The sequence below is a fragment of the Phasianus colchicus genome, chromosome 4 (genome assembly GCF_987193195.1).
Source record: "Phasianus colchicus chromosome 4, bPhaCol1.hap1.1, whole genome shotgun sequence".
In the NCBI taxonomy this organism is placed as follows: Eukaryota; Metazoa; Chordata; class Aves; order Galliformes; family Phasianidae; genus Phasianus; species Phasianus colchicus.
Genome location: NC_143439.1, coordinates 44,369,030 through 44,388,616, shown reverse-complemented (window position 1 = coordinate 44,388,616; position 19,587 = coordinate 44,369,030). Strand labels below are relative to the sequence as shown.

Below are 19,587 nucleotides of genomic sequence, written 5' to 3'. Positions count from 1 at the left end.
TGTGCATCTAGACCAAAAATACAACAGTCTAGGAAAAGTTATGTATACACAGACTTGTCTTGCACATACTGAGCTGACTAATATCAGCTCTGAAGTAAAATTTAGATGTCAAGATCTTTCTTTATATAGATCTCCAAATAATGATGGAAAAGATCTCATTATTTTTGTAGAGAAATCAAAACAAATAGAAAGAAGGAAGATATATATGGGTATTTTCAAGTATACAAATTATCTTAATTCCTGACTTCATTGCCTTTTTAAAGTCTCATAGTCCAAGTTTATCTTGCTCAGAAATAGATGAATTTTACTTTGATTCGTTTTTATATTTGAATATAATAACCCTTCCTTTTATTCTTGCCAATAGTTATTTTTCTGTCATGCTGAAGCTATGCAAGAGAGAATTGAAATATAAGAAAAACAGCTAATAATTCCACCTTAGTCAACATCAGTTTTGCAGCAGAATCCCCCTTCCTGAATACCAATGATCAAGTAACCAACAATCTGAACCAAGTCCAAGAAAGCATGACATTAAGGAATTACATGAAGATTTAGGCAACAGAAACATGTTTGCATTTCAACAGTAGGTGGTGCAAGAGGTTTAAATAACATGCCTCAAATCCTCTATCAAGTACACAAAAATCTGAAGAGTGTGAGTAAAGGAAGATAGATCCACGCTACTTCCTGCAGTTTCAATCAGTTCAGTAATAATAGAGAAACCCTGCCTACAATATATACTAAAGATGCATTCAGATATGATTTGATTCCAGTCACTAAATATGACACATGAGCTTTCCTTGGTCATTAAACATGCTTAAATGTCAGACCTCCTTTAAGATCTGCACTTCTACTGCACTGCTATGCAGCACTGTGATGCTACATATGGTTTTAATCTAGCCTGGTATTAAATCAGAGACAAAATTATCAGCCATATTCTGGAATTCCTTTTATTTTATTGCAACGGACATCTGGATATATTCAGTTCAAAGAGCATCCAGCCTATTTTGTGCTATGAGAACACTGTGAACCATAAGCTGAGCCCCATTCACAGAAGTCACTTCAAACAGGTGCTCAAGGCAAAAACCTTTAAACTCACTTGTCTGATAAAACAGATAAATGAATAATTGGCACTGATTCTGGATTTCAAAGAACAAATTTATTCTAAACTAACTTTCTAAAACTTTACACGTAAACAAGCTTATTTCATTAATGGATCAACATACCAGAAAACTAATTAATCCATGCCAGTCAAAAATTCCTTTTCTAAATGGCTTCTCAGCAAAACAAGGTAAAAATTAAACTACACAACCAATCCTTCCTAATCACTACATATTCTAAAACAAAACAAAAGGCTGCTGTACAAACACCGCAGGTTAAGTTCGTATGACTTCATATGTTAAAGTTTACATTTCAAAAGGCAGATTTTGGAACAAATATTGCTGTTGTTTGCTATTGTGCCAGGTTCCAAGTTCATCCACTTCAAAAGACACAGGAAAGAAATCCTGTTTTCTTTGGTCATTTTCACTCAAGAAGGATGGAGGCAAGCATGTGAAAATACACAAATGTAATTTCCAACCAGCTTGGTTTCTTCACTGAAACTGGAATGAAGCAGTTCAGTAAATCAGCAGTGAAAAAAAAAAGCTCTTTCAGTGGGCTACAGGACATCAAGTTTCAGAGCAGAGTAAAACAGATAATTTTTGTTTTTTACTTAGTTCTGCTGCTTGGTGCTTTCCCTCTAAGGCTTCCATTAAAATAATTACAATGTACAAATAACATTTCGAGAGCCTTCCTTGAAGAATTTTAGTCATGACAAGATTATTAAGATCATTAACTCTTGGTGTTATTTCAAGAAATAACAATGATTCTACAAAGTACTTTTAAAAGTACCATTCCCTAACCAAAATTAAAAGAAAAGGTTTTGAAGATGGAGATGGGAATATATGGTATACAAACAAAAGTACTGAAAACGTGCAAACAAGCACGATATTTAGTGATCTATTATTATAACGACAACAAGCAATAGCATCAAAGTAGCTGGCTTTCATCAGTTATTTGATCTAGTCATTGAAGTAGAAATATCACATTCCTCCACAGTGAAGTAAAAAGCTGGCAGTTCTTCAGAAAAAAAAAAATCTATACACAACAACTGTGTTACAGCAAGGATGTTAAAGTATCTCTAGTATTCGTATGGAAATAAGCAAGGAACATGGATCATTTTTCAAGTAGTTCTGATTTCATGTCCTTCACTCAAATAAGCATCCCCTCACGTGAATCCCACATAGGTGGGTTATTGTTCAGAGTAAGTCAAGGCTGGAGCCAAAAACAACTCCTGTTAGGAAAATAATCATATGCCAGTAGTGGCTAACTTGAAACATCACTGTCAACAGGCAGATTTGAAGGTTAAACATGTATTCATCAGTTTGGAGATTCAGAATCCAAAGTTCCAAACCCTATCAACACATTTCACATCTAGAACTGAGCATAGAGCAAGTGGAGCTATACAACACTTGGAAATTAAAGATCAGAAACCTTTCCTAAACAGAAACTTAGGGCAGACTTAAGTGCACACCAGGTCTTTGAAAAATCTTTCTTTTTGCTGTTGCTTTTGTTTTTTTCACTGTAACGATCGCTGGTCTGGGGCTTTCATCATCATGTTTCCTGAGCACATTAAACTTTAGACTTCTTATTCCTTTCTGACTTTCCTTCTACAAGCGTAAACTTCCAGAGTGTGCTAAGTGTTTTAACTTGTAAAAATAACTTTATGCACAACAAAAAAAGCCAAATCTGTACAGAACAAGTTTTTTGTAAAGCAAGGAGACTGAAACGTTCAAAAGAACACTTTGGTGTCTGCTGAAAGTAGTAAGTAAATCATGCAAAGACAAACTCAGCTTTGCTACTGTTTCCAGCACATTACTCTTTTCCAGAGATCTGAGTGCTGCTGGTTATTGCTTTGAATGCTGCACAGTAGCAAAAGTACTAATAAATTTCTAATGGCTACAAGCTTCATCAGCTGTTCAGCAATGTAAGTTGTGACATTACACACAACTCAGAGCTCCTTTGAGGAATAAGGAGTATTTGTAGTACCATCTCTGCCTTTAAAAGCCTCAAACTACTACCAAAACTGCCAAAGAAAGGTGTTATTTATTTTTCTAGTAATATTGTAGCTGCTAAATATAAACACAGGCTAAGATAGCAAATGTGAGATTACTGATGAGACTTCAGATATTTACATTAGAGAGATTTGCTTAGGGGACAACAACTGATCATAGAATAGTTTAGATAGAAAGCAAGATTTAATTCTGTCTCATATAGGTTCCCACAACATTACTCTATTCACCTGTTATCATTAGGAATGTGTTCCTCTTTGGCACAGATATCAATGAACCAGCAGCACTTCTGTGCCCCAAACACAACAGGACTGCTAGCAATCATCTGGGTAGATATTCACATGTTCCTCCCTTTGCAGACCAATATACTCAGAGTAAAACTGGAAAAAAGATCATCAGTGCTATAATGCACTTTGTTATTGCTAACTGTTGACGCAACCAACTCTTTTCATTCTCTCAACCATTTTGCAATTTCAGTACTGTTTGCCATCCAGCTATCTGCCTCAATTTTATGTTTTGCTTTTGTAGACTGAACTGGAAAAGACCCATGAATAACCACATCTTTACGGCTGCTTGGTTATGTCCTACAACCAAAAGCAAACCCAGTCTTCAAACAGCAGCACATTTTATACCATCTTCCAGGTGCAACTGCTACGGTGGTAAGACTTGCCCATTCCAACTGTTATACATTGTTTGCGTCCTGTTTTAAATAAGAAGTCCCAACTAGTAGCTTTAACACAGCTATGAGAAAGTTTCATCTATTTAGTACTAGTGGGCACAGGGAAGAGTCACAGTAATATAATATGAAGAAAGCTGAGGCAAAAGAAAACCACCAACTACACCCAATTACATTTGTTACCATTTTCTGGCTCCCTGGATCACATGCCCCTTTCATGTTGCTCACTAAGAATTTGTTGATAGTTTACACCTTTTATATCCATGTTATCACTACATATTTTAAGTTTTCTTTATTATATAGGGATTATGTACTCCACACTTTGCAGGAAAAGAAACCTCACTGCAGCAAAATATACTTTTTTTTTTTTTTTTTGCTCAGTAAGACAAGGATTTCTGTTTCTCCTCCTGTACCCCACCCAAGGAGAATTCAAAACTAACCAGTAAAGGTGAAAAGTTATTTGAAGATTCTCAGCACGTCCTTGCAAGCAAATGACTAGGTGCAAAGAAATTCCCCTGCAGGGAACTTGTGGGCACATCACTCCTAAAGGAGAATATATTTACAGCATCTAAACACATTTCTGACAGCATTCACATGTGAACTGGTAGTATCAGTCTCTTCAGGTATGACTGTGCTTCTTACTTCAGATATACTTAACTGAAATCCCAATATAGCTAGTAACAAGTTACGTGTAAAAAGTCTGGGAACTTATATGGAAACTGAAGTCCGTAGGGATGCCATTAGTGCCATCGGAAAGAGGCTGGAAGTTAACAGATTCATAACACGCTCAACATCATACTGGAAATACTCTAGTCTTTGGAATAAATACCATTTAAGTTTACACACAAACCCGGCCACCACCATCACCTCCTGCGTTTCTTCCTCTGTCTCCAAAAAACTCAAAACACCACCTTTTAGAAGCAAGTTGATAGATTTATCTCTGACTTGATATTCTTAGTTATTCACTGTAAAAGATCCCATATTACTTCACAGTCAAAATAACTTGCAGCTTCTACTCATTTCTCATAACCCATTTGACTTATAAAACTTTGTTTTCTAAATGCTAAAGCATACATACATAATGCTTACAAAACATTAATAACTATTGCATGACAAGACTGCTCCTTGTTAAGAAAATTAGAGAAAAGAAAATAGGGGCAAAAATTATAGCAAGATTTTCTACTAGCGTATGCAGCCAGAACTAAAAGCAAATTCATTTTATCTAATTCATACTAGATCATTTTATGGATCTTTTCTGGCTTCAAAATGTAATTCAACCCTTCTGTACCTGAAGGGCTGTATCTCTATCTCATTAACAGACAACATTTCTCTTGAAGACCACGTACCTCCCTTCCCAGATACAGCTTGTAGAAAAGCAAGCTCAAAGAAAAGGAACAAGTAGAACAGCTTAGAGGAGTCACCTGCTCAGTTAGTCAAAATCACAAGGCAAGTCAAGTCATTTATGAACCTACTTGAGGCAAACTTGAGGTCTTTTTCTATGGACATCTGGAAGCAGTGTCCTTCCAGTAGGGAGCATTCTCCAAGTTCCTCTTTGTTAGCAGGTTCTGTCTGGACAACACTGAGGACAGACTGAAGCAAGCTGTGTCATATATGGACACATCTACCCTCACAGAAACCCATGTATTAATTTCCTCCTTCCCACACTTCCAAAGACAGATATGAGAGTTTTAAGTTCATTTAACATAGACTTTAATTAGCCTAATGAAGCACTGCACATGTATTAAAGAGAGAAGGAAGCAATTATAATGGACTCACGAGCGTAAGGACCAATGATGACCTTGAACCAGTTATTCTATGAAGAACCTGCTTTGAAGATCCATAAAAGAGGCTCAGCCTTCAGAGGGAGACAGGGGAAAGTACATAAAAAGAGTGGATGAAATTAAATTTTAAACCTTATTTGCAGACTCTGGTGCATTTCAGATTTGTTCATGAGAAAGTATAGGGATATCTTTACAGGTTAACTCCCCAGTCCAGCTTTTTGATAAAGACCTAGGAGTTTCAGGCCAGAGAATCTGGAAGTTGTGTTTGCTTTTTGAAATATTTTGTTTCCTCTTGGCAGCACATCAATACAACTTGGTAGAGTCAGATGGTAGATAGGAGGACTGATAAAAGCTGAAAAGCGATTTGCAGTTACTACGTTTGGTTGATCTTCTGGTTCAGTGTCAGCACAGAAACTTAAGACTGTGGGAATGCTTACTGAAATGAAGTTGTTTTGGTTATGCTTCAGTAGTTTTGTGAAAGGCTATACCAAAAAATCCAGAATTATCAAGTATATATACATGTTTCCAAGCTGCATGAAAATCCACTGAAACCATTTGGTTTCTATCTGCAAAGGATTTCTTTGTGAAATAAAAAGCTACAACACCCAATAATGAACAATCTTAATCTGCTTTAACTTCAGAAGCTTCCCTGAATTACACTTTTAAGTGCAAGATTGAGGAAAAAAAAAAAAAAAAAAATCAACAGAAGGAATTTTAAAATATCACTGAAATCTTTTGTGGTTTAATGCAACTTAGATGTATTTGCTATAGAATAGGAAGAATTATTCCTACCCCCCAGTTCAGTCAGTTGCAGCACATCAGAGAAGTCCTTCAGGATGATCAACAAAAAAGTGTTCATCCAAGATTCTCAAGGAAAAATAGAATTCAAACAGTTGAACTTCCCTTAATCCAAGCTTTCAATACTCTAGTTAAGAGCCATGAAAATACTAGCAAGAGAGGAAGAGGGAATACCACTAGCTTAAATTCACACAGGAGTAACTAAATATCAAGATAATAAATCAGATGTTACTGACATGAATCACGGAAAAAATAAAAAAGGTACCTAAAACATCAGAAGTAACTGATGAACTACACTTTAGAAACAGAGGCAAAAGACATTTTCATTCCAAAGATGATTTCACATGGCTTTCATTAATTTCTGGAAGTCTTTAACAGTAAGCAGTAGAAAAATATTTTAAAGTCTTCAAATAGTGCCTATTACGTGTAAGATATGACCCAGCTCTTATTGCTAAGAAATCAACAACAGCATGAAGTTTCATACAACAGAAAAAAAAATTAAACCATAACTTTCAGCTAAAGCAGAAGCATAGGTAAAGTAGTAGCATACCAGAAATTCTACGTGCAGTTAAAGCTCTGCTCCTTTACAAACTTACTGGTAGTTTGTAGTCAGCAGTACAAGGAAAAAAAATGCAGTGGTAGGCATGTATGTTTTATAGCTAAAATAAATCTCTTGTATTCCTATTTTATACTTTTCAAAGTCAAAACAATTTCTTGAGGTTCAGACTGTCATAGTGCTTCACATGCATTTCCTGATACAGGCTGACAGCAGAAGAATTTGAAGCAGTATTCTATAGAACCATCAAAGCTTCTTGGCTTCTTCAGTTCCCTTCACATCTCCCTTCAAGTCAAAAGAAGGCGTGAGTCTTTCCAAACCATACTACCTCAACTATTAGCAAGATATTACTATGCTAGTGTGTTTATCTATATCCAATTAGAAGGCTGCACATATTAGCTGGGATTAAAAACAATAGTTGCTTTCATTTCTGGCCTGATACAAAATCCTGAACAAAGGTTCCAGAATTACATGCACCTTCCAGTAAGGATCAAGTGACTCAAACACATTACTCTGTCTTAAATTCTGATAGGTATTTCTATTAATAGAAAAAGAAGTATGCTGCTCATCTGTCATCCAGTATTACAAAAGCCTTCATGCTCCACTATGGAAAAGTTATCTATAGGGAATTACGATTTTTGTCCAAGAACAAGTATGAGATTACAAGTCATTCTCTCTTACAGAGAAAAGGAAGAGTCTAGCTTGCATCTGTGACTCAGATTTCTAGATTTGCACCACTGCTGCAGAAATGGAGTGATTTCACAAATTACCTTTGCACACTAAGTCAAATTGGACTCAACTCTTAAAAAAGAAACAATCAATCAATTTCTAATTCAGCAAAACTCCAAAATCCAGCCAAGATGTGCTAATATTGGTGAACAGTAGGATACTTTGGGGAAAAAAAAAGAAAAATATTATTTCCAGTTTACTGTGCTCTTCAAATAACCTCAAAGTACATAATACTTAAAACATGAGTTTCCTTCTCCTTCTTTCTGTAAACTCTCTCTGCTTTTATTTGGAGAACGATCAAGGAATTTCCTTAGAACACTTGCTTCCTATTAGTGTGCTCTGCTACAACTAAAAAGTTAGTTTTATTTAGAAGTAAAAAAAAAAAAAAAAAAAAAAAAAAAAAAAAAAAAAACACCAAGATTTCAACTCCTGCAAAGTTGTGAACTAATTGGCATCTTACACTGGGCATTTTTTTATTTTTTGGGTGCAGCAGAGTTTTCTGTTTATCTATCAAAATGACAGTGATACAATCTATTGCTCATGAGTTCTTTATTACTCTGAGAACATGCATGTAAATACATTTTGGACAGGTGGACTGTTTGTCTCCCCCAGCATACATGTGAGATGACACAGCTAGCCCATTGTGTTTCTCTTGCGTTCCTGTCCTATTACCCAAATATACCCCAAAACTGGTTAAGAGTTAGTTCAACCCGATTGTTAGGATTTGGACAGTTAAGACTCATCTTGACAAGCACCAGACAAAGTCTGAATTCAGTGCTGACCCAGTTACGGGCAACATGGGTTGGATTACATGACCTCAAGAAGTTCTTTCCATCCTGGATTTAGTTAGCTTGCCTATAGCCTAGAGAAATCCTAACAGGAAATAATGACAGATACTGAGCAAGTTACTTATCTGTGCTGCTGGAACCACAGTGAGGTACATGTTTAATAATAAATTGTTCAAATTACTTAAACTAAAAGAAAGCATTATTCCCTACACTAAGCTTCAGCTACTCTAAAGGGGAATTATTTCATTCACAAGCTTGGCCACAGTAAATGTATGTACAGTTTTATCTCAAAAACTTTAAAAACAGATGTAGTAAACATATGTGGACAGGGCTTCACTTGAAAAGTATGGCCTGATAAAACAATGGGGCTTTTATAGTAAAACCAAGCAACTTCTACTTCTCCTTACTCTTATTTCCCCCCTCACCAGTGCTCCCATCATCTGATTCACAACAATACTGTGTTTATCAGGGAGCAAGGAAACACATTTAAGAATTTCCTTGGCAAGGGATAGAGCAAGTCAACCTGATGAAGTTTAATATATAAAATCCTACTTCGTAGCATAAGCAAAATAAAGGGTGAGATGTTCTATGGACTGTGGGCATTGGTAAGGGGATGGGATAAGGCATTAAAGAAAATTCTTCCCAGGAGTAGCATTGAAGCTCTTGTCTCATCTGATCATAATGCAATGTGTTGTGGTGCTGCTTTATGCTTTCATCTTAAGCAGCCAGTTACCAACATGAAAAATTCAGAAGGTGCTCTGACTTCTGCAGTTCTAACATACAATGAGTTATGGAGAGTTAGCTAAAGAAATTTGTGGGGAAAAGGATTTTTATTCCAACAGCAAATTACTCTCCCTCCATTTAAAAAAATAAAACAGATGTACTTTCAGAAGTAAAAGTTGTAAAGCTGTATCTATAACCAGCCATGCTTTTCTTTTTTTTCCCCCTCCCATGTATTTCTAGTAACAGTTTCATAAAGCCAAATCAGAGAACAGAATAAACCCACTGTCTTTGAGAAACTCATCCCATAAAGAGCAATAGATACAGATTTTAATCACAGTTTACCACTTTTATATAATTAAGTGAAGTATTTTGGACTGCTGTATAACATTGGATTGGGTGTGTAAAAAAAAAAAAAAGACCAGTTTACTGGATGCCCTTGCGTAAGCACACTTTTCAAACTACGGTGTAGCCATGTTTTTGTAGCATAGTCATTTATAGCCAGGCTGCCTTCATAATTAGCTATACTTCCATATTTAGTTTTTTTAAAAAAAATACAATTTACAAGAGTATTTCCGAATCTCTACCAAACAACTACAGAACATAGTTTGCACACACCAGAACAGCAGCTTAAGTCTACTTTTGAGATCCTTTTTTTCCTGACAGTATAAGTCATTCTGAGTTTAATTAGCAGCTGAAGCAGCAGTCTCTAATTTTGTTTTATCCTTCCTAGAAACTGTAGAGCTATATCAAAATTAGATTGAGAAAATATGGTACATACTGAACTAAGGGCCCACTCCCTTTAGAGTACTACATAGATGCTTATTATAAGTGCTCTGTACTAGAGCTCTGCATTTTCTCCTTTTCAGTTACACATCTTTTGAATAATTTCAGTTTTACTTTCACAAAGGTCTTTTATATAACCGAACTACAAATAATATTTAGATACCATTTTCCCTCGTAACCACCTTCCTTACAAGATGAGATTTTAAGATGATTAGATAAAATCCACTTTTTTAAGTCCTATATTAACAATTCCAATTAATTCACATTTAGTATCAAAAATACAACTCTGTACCATCAAATAAGTTCTGTCTGAAAGTATATTAAATGCAGTATCTTAACTTAAAGAAACTTTATGTGGTAGCATCCCAACCAAAATTCATCTTACCAGAGCTTGACGATAGAACAGCTCCTCTCTGAGAAGGTGCTTTGATTGTGCAAGTATTTTTATTTTCACTTCCCCTCCTCAAGGGAAACACAGATGGCACCATTTTAACCTTGGACACTGATGCATTTCGTAGAGCGACTGGGCTTTTCTTTGGTGTATTTTTCTCTTGTGCATTCTCACCTTTCACAGAAGGCATCTGCTTTAAAACAGATGATAAAAAAGCAATAGATCATGACTGTGAGAAGCTGAGGAGTACCCTTCCTGACATCTGTACTGGAATACTGACCATACAGGTAAGTGACACATTTAGCTGTTTGCTATCACAGGGTCCACCAAAGATGCAGTCAGTCATACACCTGCAGTTCACAGCTTCAAGAACCCTCTTAAATCGCTTTCAGAAACACAAAACTAGAAGTTTAAAAACAGTCACTAATAATGACAGAGATTACTTTATGTCAGAGTTCCCACTTTCCTTGTCCCTCCACACTTTAATTGAACTGTTTAAATATGACTGTGCCCAAACAAGATTACTTTTTTTAATCTTTAAACCAAGCAGCTAGCTAAGTTAATGAACTAAGTTGTTGGTTGTCATGTCTACCCGAAATGTAACAGCCGCTGTCATAGGTTTCCCTGCACAGGTCTTAAATTATGGCAGAGAAACAAGTAAACGTTTCCACATTGAGGAATTTAAGAATGTACCTGAGACAGATTTAAAATAACCAATTCATAGGTAGCACTTTAGCTTTTACACAGAATTCTTGATCTAGTTCATATATGCACTTGTTCATGCTGAAAAACCATGCCTATGTAAACCTATGAGCATGGACAGACGTTCTTGCAGTTTTTCGTGACTCAATGTGATAAGCAATAATTTGGACATATTACACACTTTCCACTTTTGATTACAATCCCCGTTTTCAGATATTAATCTGCACCTTACAGAAGAAAATGTACAAAGTTCAATCTAGCTGATTACTGAGCACTTTAGATTATGTGCTCCATGGAGTTACTGAGTCTCAGCAGAATAATTAGTATTACAAAGGCTTCCATCTCTGAACTGGATGAATTGAAAGCACTCTCTTCAATCTGTGGTTCTGAAAGTAGTGGTTAATGAAGTATTTTTAAGTTTGTATGCTACAAAATTAGAAAAGAAAGTTCATGTTATTAATTTCTTCTGTAAAGCTTCAAAAATGGATAGCTGCTTCCATTCTACCCACAGTATATTCCTTATACTGAAATTTAGTAAAGCTTTTTTTCCTATCGAAGCATTGAAGACCAACAAAAATTCAGTCAACTCCAGGTTTCATTAGTAAGTACGCTGCCACCATTTCACTGAGTAAACTAAGATTTTCCCCACTCAGCCCTGAAGCTTTTTCCTTCTTTCCCACCGTTCCTTTTCTGTGAAACCTCTTTCAGAGGTATGTGAAAGCAGCATGTTTCTCCTGACAGGTAGCTGACTAGTCCAACAATATTTTCTAATCCATCATGCATGCATGCATACCTTCCAGCCAGGAAGTTTGCACCTTCCAGTTAGCTTACTCTCCCAGAAAAAGGTCTTCTGCATGAAGCATAGTTCCTACTCTTAACTATTCTAATAAGTTCCATTTTTACTTCAAATAAAAGAACCCCCAAACTATTCAAAGTTGACAGTTAAATTAACAAGTTAAAAATGTTTCACCAAATTGCTGGTCTGAGAATTTTGCATTACTTAAGGTACATTTAACATTTCTATGACAAAAAATTTAAAAAGTATGTTTTAGAACTAAATGATGTTTTGAAAGAAAAAAGAAAACTTATTCTGTTATTGAAAACGAAGTTTATCTTTAAGATAAAATACTCAAAATTACAGTATCACTAGAATTATACTGATAATGTGCACATTAAAGTTACATTTCTAAAAATCACAGAAACAAAGAATTGTAGTGGTTAGAAGGGACCTTTAGAGATCATCAAACCCAACCCCCATGCTGAAGCAGGTTCCCTACAGCAGATTGCAAAATCTTAACAAGTAGCAATATACAGTTTTGTTAGTTAGACTGCATTAAGATGCATGTGCTTTTATTAGAATAATAGAATCCTGACTGTACTGCACTAATAAAACTTCCCAAAAATTTTAAACCACAGAATAAGATAAAGGCTGACAACAATAAAAAGAACTTAAGGTCAAGTGCTAATTGCTTACTCTGAAGTTCAACCAGTTTGCAAATTTTTTTATTTTTCTCCCCTTTTAGTAGGAAGACTGTACCCCAGAAATCAATGTTACAACTACTTTTGTAGACACAAAACCCATTCCATAATTTCCATCCAAAACCCATTCCACTTTGCAATATAAAAGCCCCTTTTGTCAAGTGTACAAAACATTTAATTAATTCAAGGAAAAAAAAAGCTTACCACAGGAACTGAGTGCAGGACAAATGTTTCATTTGCCACATCTTCTAACAGCGGCGCTTCCAGAATTCCCATGTTGCAGTTTTGCTCTTTTTCACTTCTGTTTGGACAGATGTTTTGAGCACAGGGCTGCAATAAGGAGTCTGAAGTGTCCATTTCATCATTCAGCATCTCTTTTGAGTCTTCTCCACACGCTGGAAGCACAGCAAAAGCCAAGGAGCACACTGAATTGGTAGCACTCACTTCACCAGTGTCTTCCAGATTCTGCTTCAGCGCAGGTGTCTTTGAAGTCCTGTGGGAAACGGTTCTCGGATGTGTTGTGGCGTGTACAACTTGGCTAGCAAAGAGGTGTTTCTTAAGATGCAGCTTATGGGGCTTATTCACAGGCAGTTCCACTTTCATATCTTTAGCTAAATCTATTTTCTTTTTCAGCACTTTTACAGAAGGGGACAGTTGCCTTGGGGAAGCAACTAGTGAGGATGAGGAGGCGGTTGATTTTTTTGGTGACTGAGGAGACTGTTTTAAGGGTTCACTCTCTCTTGACTGCAGTACAGGCCTAGACATTACCTTTGGCTTCACATTTTTGAAATTAGGTTTGGGAAAACTAACAATCTCACATTTCCTTGATTTGGTTATTGATGACACAATAGGAGATCTGCCCACTGTTCTTCCTGCAATTTGACCTGAACTAGTTTTAAGTGAAGGCCTTCGGTTATGCTCTCCTACAAGCATCTCGTTTGGTCTTAGTTTAGAAGACTTGTCTCCAAGTTCTGCCACAGATGGAACAGGAAAAGTTGTGGGTTTTGTTCGCTCTTTAGGAGTTGAAGTAAATAGAGCAGTATCACTTTCACCAGCCACAGGACTGAAGACCAAAAAAGTTGCTTCACATTTCAGTTCTGGTTTAACTGTTCTCTTTAGTTTTGGTACACTGCAAGGTAGCACTTCAGACACAAAAGGGGTGTTGTGCTTATACTGAAAAGCAGCATTTCCAGGGATGCTTTGTTCTTTGGTTAAGGGTTCACTCGTTTTCTTTGACACTTGTTCTCCAATGTTTTCTGCTGGTAGAAGGTACACATTATTTCCAGGACTATCCATACATGTCTGAGCAATGGAATTCCTGGTTTCATCACAGTCAGCAGTATTCTGCATGATTTTTACTTGCTGATCTTCATAAGTGAAGATGTATGGTGATAATTCAGCTTGTTCATGTAGATTAATACATCCAGCAGCTTGTTTTCCAGACTGTGCTGCTGTTTCCAATTGTACTCTGTCAATGTTAATAGTATTTTCTATATCGAGTTTAACACCTGCAGAGGCAGGATAATATACTTCAAAATCAGCAGAGGCCTCTATGCTTCCTGAAGCCACTACTGTAAAAGACAAATTTGGTGTTTTTTCTGCACCCAATTTCTCTTTCATATCCCCTTTATCAGAAGGGATGAGCATTTCCCCTAGATGCACATCATTTTGATCAGTTCCCACTGTTCCACTTACAATGCTAGTAACATCGAATGTGCTCTGGTGACAGTGTACCCTGTTTTCTATCATGGACTGTGTGCACTGCTCTGAAGCAGGATGCGGTAATACACAGTTTGATTCAGTCTGATTGTAAGGCATCAATTGTTCAGTACTCTGAGCTTGCATTTTTGTCATAGCCACATTACCTTTCGGGAAGCCTGTTGTTTCTTTCAAGTCACAATTCAAAGGATATACACTAGTCTGCTCAGTCAGAAAAGGCTTGCATTCAGTATCTTTATCTCCCAAGGGAATTCCTCCTCCTTGGCAGTCATATTTACCAGGCACCCTTGGCAGATGAAATGCTTCAATACACTGCTGTTTTAAAAGAACACTTCCAAAGTCACTCTTTTTTTCAAGAACAGCATCACCTTCATTCTCGGTCTCTATATTTTGGTCAGTTGAATCGCCACGTAATTTGGCAGTACAATTCTTTGAAGGAAGCGGAGCTTTGTCACATGTGTAGTCATTTCCATTTTCGTCCCTTATAAGTAAGGAAGACTTCAAGCCATTCTTTGCTTTGTCATCTGACCTTTCAATATTCATTTTGAAGGCTAAATTTTAAACAATTTTCATTTTACGCTCATTTAAAACCCCAGAGAATGCAGACTTCTGAATTTTCCAGAATAAACACCTTTTCCCTGGAACATGTCAGCTGTATGAGAGACATTTAAAAAGCAGTTTCTTGTTTTTGCGCTTTCCAAGAGGATTCAAAAGTTCTAGGATTAAAATGAAATGAAAAGTGATTAGCCAAACCAGGATTTTACAGCATTAAGCATTCTTAAGCAGTTGTTCATCACTTGAATTAAGTGAAGCCATTTTGACAAACTTTGACCACTCTTCCCAACTGAAGGGAAATAAGACAGGTGTTGAACATCTCTGCACACCTGTAGTGTTGTATTCCAGCTCTCCTATCAAAGAACAAGAAAGAGGACACTAGCACTGAAAACAATGGGGAACAGGTCAGGGTTTTAACTAAAATGCAAACCCAAGTGTGGTATTCTTAAATGAGGATATGGACATAGTGATATATTTGAAACTCAGTGAAAGGAAAACAGCAGAACATGAACATCAGAATTATGCATATAAGAGTGATGAAATAATGCACACTCATAAGAAATACATCAGAAGTCTGAAGTGACTTGATTGCAACTTAAATACAATGCAGAACCCTAATGAACTGAAACTTCAGGAAAACACAGATACCTAACTGTGCTACCAACATTCTTTATAGGGGTGACACAGAGAGTATATCAACCATTTTAGAAAACAAAGCAAGGGAAAGAAAAACACTTAGAGAAATACCCCTAAAAATGTAAAAATAAGGCCAGTGCAATAAATAACATCAAAAGGTAAGTTACTAAAAGCAAGAATTTGTCATTCAAAAAGCTGGTATTTTCTCATAAACCCCATTTTCTTTAGCTGAAAACATACCATCTTAAAGTCTTTTTCAACTGAGCAAAAGCATAAAGCTTTCAAGACATGCTCTAGGGACCATGAACAGTTCTGAGCATAAAAGTAGCACTCTAAGTAAGACTGTTCTAGATTTACATGAGTTTGTATGCTCATGACAGACTAAATGCAGAGAGACTTCTAGAAAGAAAAGACCACAGCCTTTTCCTTACACATGACTTTCTACCTTCAATCTGAGACAGATGCTTAAAGACCATGGAACAAGGAAATGAGCCACCAAAATAAGGTAGTAACCTCCTCCCTGCTTTTCTCAATTCCAAAACAAAAATCACTGAGGATAGAAATCTGGACTAGACAGACCCTGCTTAAACTCTCCCAGTTCCTAATAGCTCCAGATGCCCACTGCCATTCAACCCCTACAGAAGCATGAGCAATAGCGGAACCCTCATTTCAATTCTCTACTATGAAACATGAGGTAGGTTCAAGAGTTCTTCCAAAGAAGTCTTCCCTTGAGGCTGGACAAGAACCCGTCCTGAATGATTTTCCATTTAGTTAAGTTGATCACAGAATGAACTGTTGAAAAATGTCTGCAAACTTTGCTTCCACTGTTGTTTCGATATATTAAAACTAGTTGCTACTTATTTGTACTCATAACACACCATACTGCTTGCCCAGCTAGACATGCAACAAGAAGTTGAGAGGTTCCATCCATTCTGATTTAGCATTTGCTCTGATGCAAAGACCACTGTCACCTCTTTCAAGCGCATTCACACAATAGAAAGTAGGGAACTCTAGTACGCCACTTCACAAAGCTGAGGTCTCAAGACCTTAAAGAATGATACCTTAGCTTTATATGGATTTCTGATTTGTCAAAATTTGTATCAGGAGTATTGAACTAAACTTTGATACAATCAATGCTTAAGAAGTCCCAAGAAAAACAGAAGCAGGTTTGAGACTGAATAGAAAATCAAGAAATTGTTAAAGCCGAATATGTGCATGCGCACATGTACTAATAGAAATCTGCTCAGCCCAGGTTCCCACATAATGAGAACATTCACAAAAATATACCATTGATTCACCTATTTTTAAAGCAGCTTTTCACTTCAGTAATCAATACTTTCAACATCAGCTAGACTAGATTCAAGTTCTGCTTCATATCAACATTTGGAGTCTAAAAGTATCTTTTCATAAAAACAAGGAGACTTTCTAAGGCTTAGAAATAGTGTCTAACAAAAGCCGTAATATAAAGTTAGCTCTCAAAAATTAAGATTCTGTAGCTCTGTGCGCACTTAAATATGTTAACCAGGTCTACGAGCTTCCAGATGGTGAGAAATTCTTCTGATTTAAGAACTGATAAAGACAAAACAATTGCCTTTCCAAACATATATTGCTCCTGATGAACTTTAAGAGTTAGGGAATTCTCTAAACTAAATACTACTACCAAACTCTGAGTTTAGTTATCATATCTCTTAGGCTTTTCCTTTCCACAACAGATATACAAGACCTCAAGGGAACAGAAGCAATGCTTTGGAAAAAAAGGGAAGCCAGCTTGGAAAGCAGACTCTTCTAAAAAGACCACTGTCCATCTTTTGGTGGCCCCAGATCCAGAACACACTGCAACATACAAAGTAGGGTTCATAGCAAAGATCTTGCAGCTTCTATTCATCTACATGAAGTGTTGCTGGGCTGGGAAGGTTTGAATGTGTGCTATAGAAGTACAGGGGACAGACACCAAGTCTGCTAGTTCAGCGTTGGGTAAATAAGAGTCAAAACAATATGAATTAATATAAATAAATCAAGCTGCAAGATCCCAAATTGCTACAAGAATGCAAGCCAGTTCAAATGCATTACTCTTAGAAGGCTGACAGCAATAATGACGCTTTTCCTGGTGTTCCATTTGGAACTGTATGCTTTCGCCCACACAGTCACCATGTTTACTCAAACCCACCAGCTCTGTTTGCACAGCCTGTACCAAGGGACACAGGGGAGATCTGAAAGAAAAGGGTGTGCCCCTACAAGTGGGAAAGCAGCCTGGAAGTGCTCCAGGCAGCTCACTGTACTTGAATGCTATGCTCAAGGCATCTTCAGTATCCATACTTCAGCAGAAAGCTGTATTACACTGCCACAATTACCACTCAGAAGTTGGGAATTATTTTAAAATATGTTCTGGGAGAACTCTGCATTCAGAAGACTGGTCCAGTGACTTTTCTTAAAAGTAAAGCAAGTGCTCCTCCTACTTCACTAAGATACTTGCTAAGATATTTGAAAGAAGTGTCCAGAACTGGAACCTAGCGTTTGTGGATCTGGAAGTACAGCCACCTGACCATGAAGCTCTGTGTGTTCACATGCCTTTCCTCACACTGTTTTACAGCAGGAGGAAAGGTGAAACTCACAGGTGTAAGAGATAAGCACACTCAAGCTGGTGACAAATCCTAGCTATAAAAGCAGCGCAAGTAAGCAGATGTATTTTATGAGTTGTGATTAAGTGCATGATCAAACAAAACCAAAGCTACGTCTTTGAATGGGCAGATCAGAATACCAACAAGCCTCTTGCTTGAATATTCTGGTAGTTTCCATTGCTAGGACTCAATCAGGCACTCATTCTTAGCTCCGCTAAGACAACATTCACAGCTAGATGCAGAATGGAGCTTTCTGGGGGGGGTGTGTGCAGTACACAACTGCAATGTGCTCAGAATTATCACTGGCTTGGCTTTTGGGCTATTGCTACCATAAACAAAGCCACTGCCCAGTTTTCCACGAGATCAATATTCAGTCCGCCCCTCTTTAAGAATTTCCAAGAATTATGAAGTTTTTACTGCCTGGTTAAATTAGGTCTTCAACTTTTCAATGAAAAGTGAAGTTTCCTGGGTTTTCAAGGAAGTGGTTTGTTTGTTTATTTGTTGTTTTTAAGTCAGCTCCCGTACAATCAAGGATAAAATTTCAGGTCAAAATAAAAGCAGGAAGCTAGAACTTAAGACAATATGCATTTATTATTATGGCACTCCCTTAGCAGATCAAGGTCCAAGTCCTACTTGTTGACAGATCTGATTGAACAGCTGAGCACAGATTGGACTGATGTTCACCAACCCCAACTCAGTGTTCCAACTTATTTGACTACATGTGGTTACATATACTGCTCATTAAGTCTAACACCTGCATCTTGGATAAACTGCTGATTTCTCCAGTGCTGTCACTTAAACTCTATACAGAAGCAGGTACAGGGCACCAGTATAGAACAGCTACTACACCTGGGATTCTCCACAAATTCAGGAGCAGGGGAGAGAATGAGGGGTGCTGCTCTGCACTTCTTTAAAATATATATATATTTTGTGTGCATATACACACACACACACACATATATATATACAGAAAATATAATCCATTAGTCTATAGATTTCTGATTAAGCAGACTTTTTGTCTACTGCTAGTTTCCTCTTGGCTGAGGACATGGCAGCAGCTCTCTGCAAGGGCAAGAACACCAGGCTGCAAAGGTGGTGACTGAAATACCAGGCATAACTCTGGAGAAAAGAAAATAATTCTTGCCTCCTAACAATGAGTCATGACTGACATGCTCAGCAAGTCAGAGCAGAGACGGCTTTAACCATTACCACTGAAATAACTCCTACACTAAACATTCGCCTGTTAAAATTAAGTTCTAATGCCAAATACACCACAATACACTAGGCACCATACACTGAAACTACATTAGGGTACAATGCTGACTTGAAATTTTTCATGCTCCTGAATTATTTTACATAGCATCTGTGCCTGTGCCCCTGGGTTTGGTGTAAACACTGCCCAACATTTAATGGACACCACCAGCATTCTGGCAAGTAGTAAGATTGTGTCATTAGAATGTGACAGCTGAGGCCACAGCAAACCCGATGAGCTCCTGTTCTTGTGTCCTTTCAGATCTTCACCTACAGCTGGGAGCCAGTTCAGCAGCTG

General features: G+C 37.1%; 1 protein-coding gene across 6 annotated transcripts in view; it reads right to left on the bottom strand.

The window, feature by feature from the left end:
• The window catches only part of MTUS1 (microtubule associated scaffold protein 1), a 111,296-nt gene that overhangs the window by 68,148 nt on the left and 23,561 nt on the right, over positions 1 to 19,587 (bottom strand). For 5 of the 6 annotated variants that reach the window (XM_031588647.2, XM_090139375.1, XM_031588646.2 and 2 more), the window contains 2 exons: positions 12,715 to 14,945; positions 10,324 to 10,522 (listed from right to left, as the gene is read on the bottom strand). In XM_031588647.2, the coding sequence (XP_031444507.2) occupies positions 10,324 to 10,522; positions 12,715 to 14,772 (2,257 nt within the window). In that variant the 5' untranslated portion in view covers positions 14,773 to 14,945. The remainder of the gene's footprint in view (positions 1 to 10,323; positions 10,523 to 12,714; positions 14,946 to 19,587) is intronic. The other variant, XM_031588648.2, reaches the window with a different exon arrangement.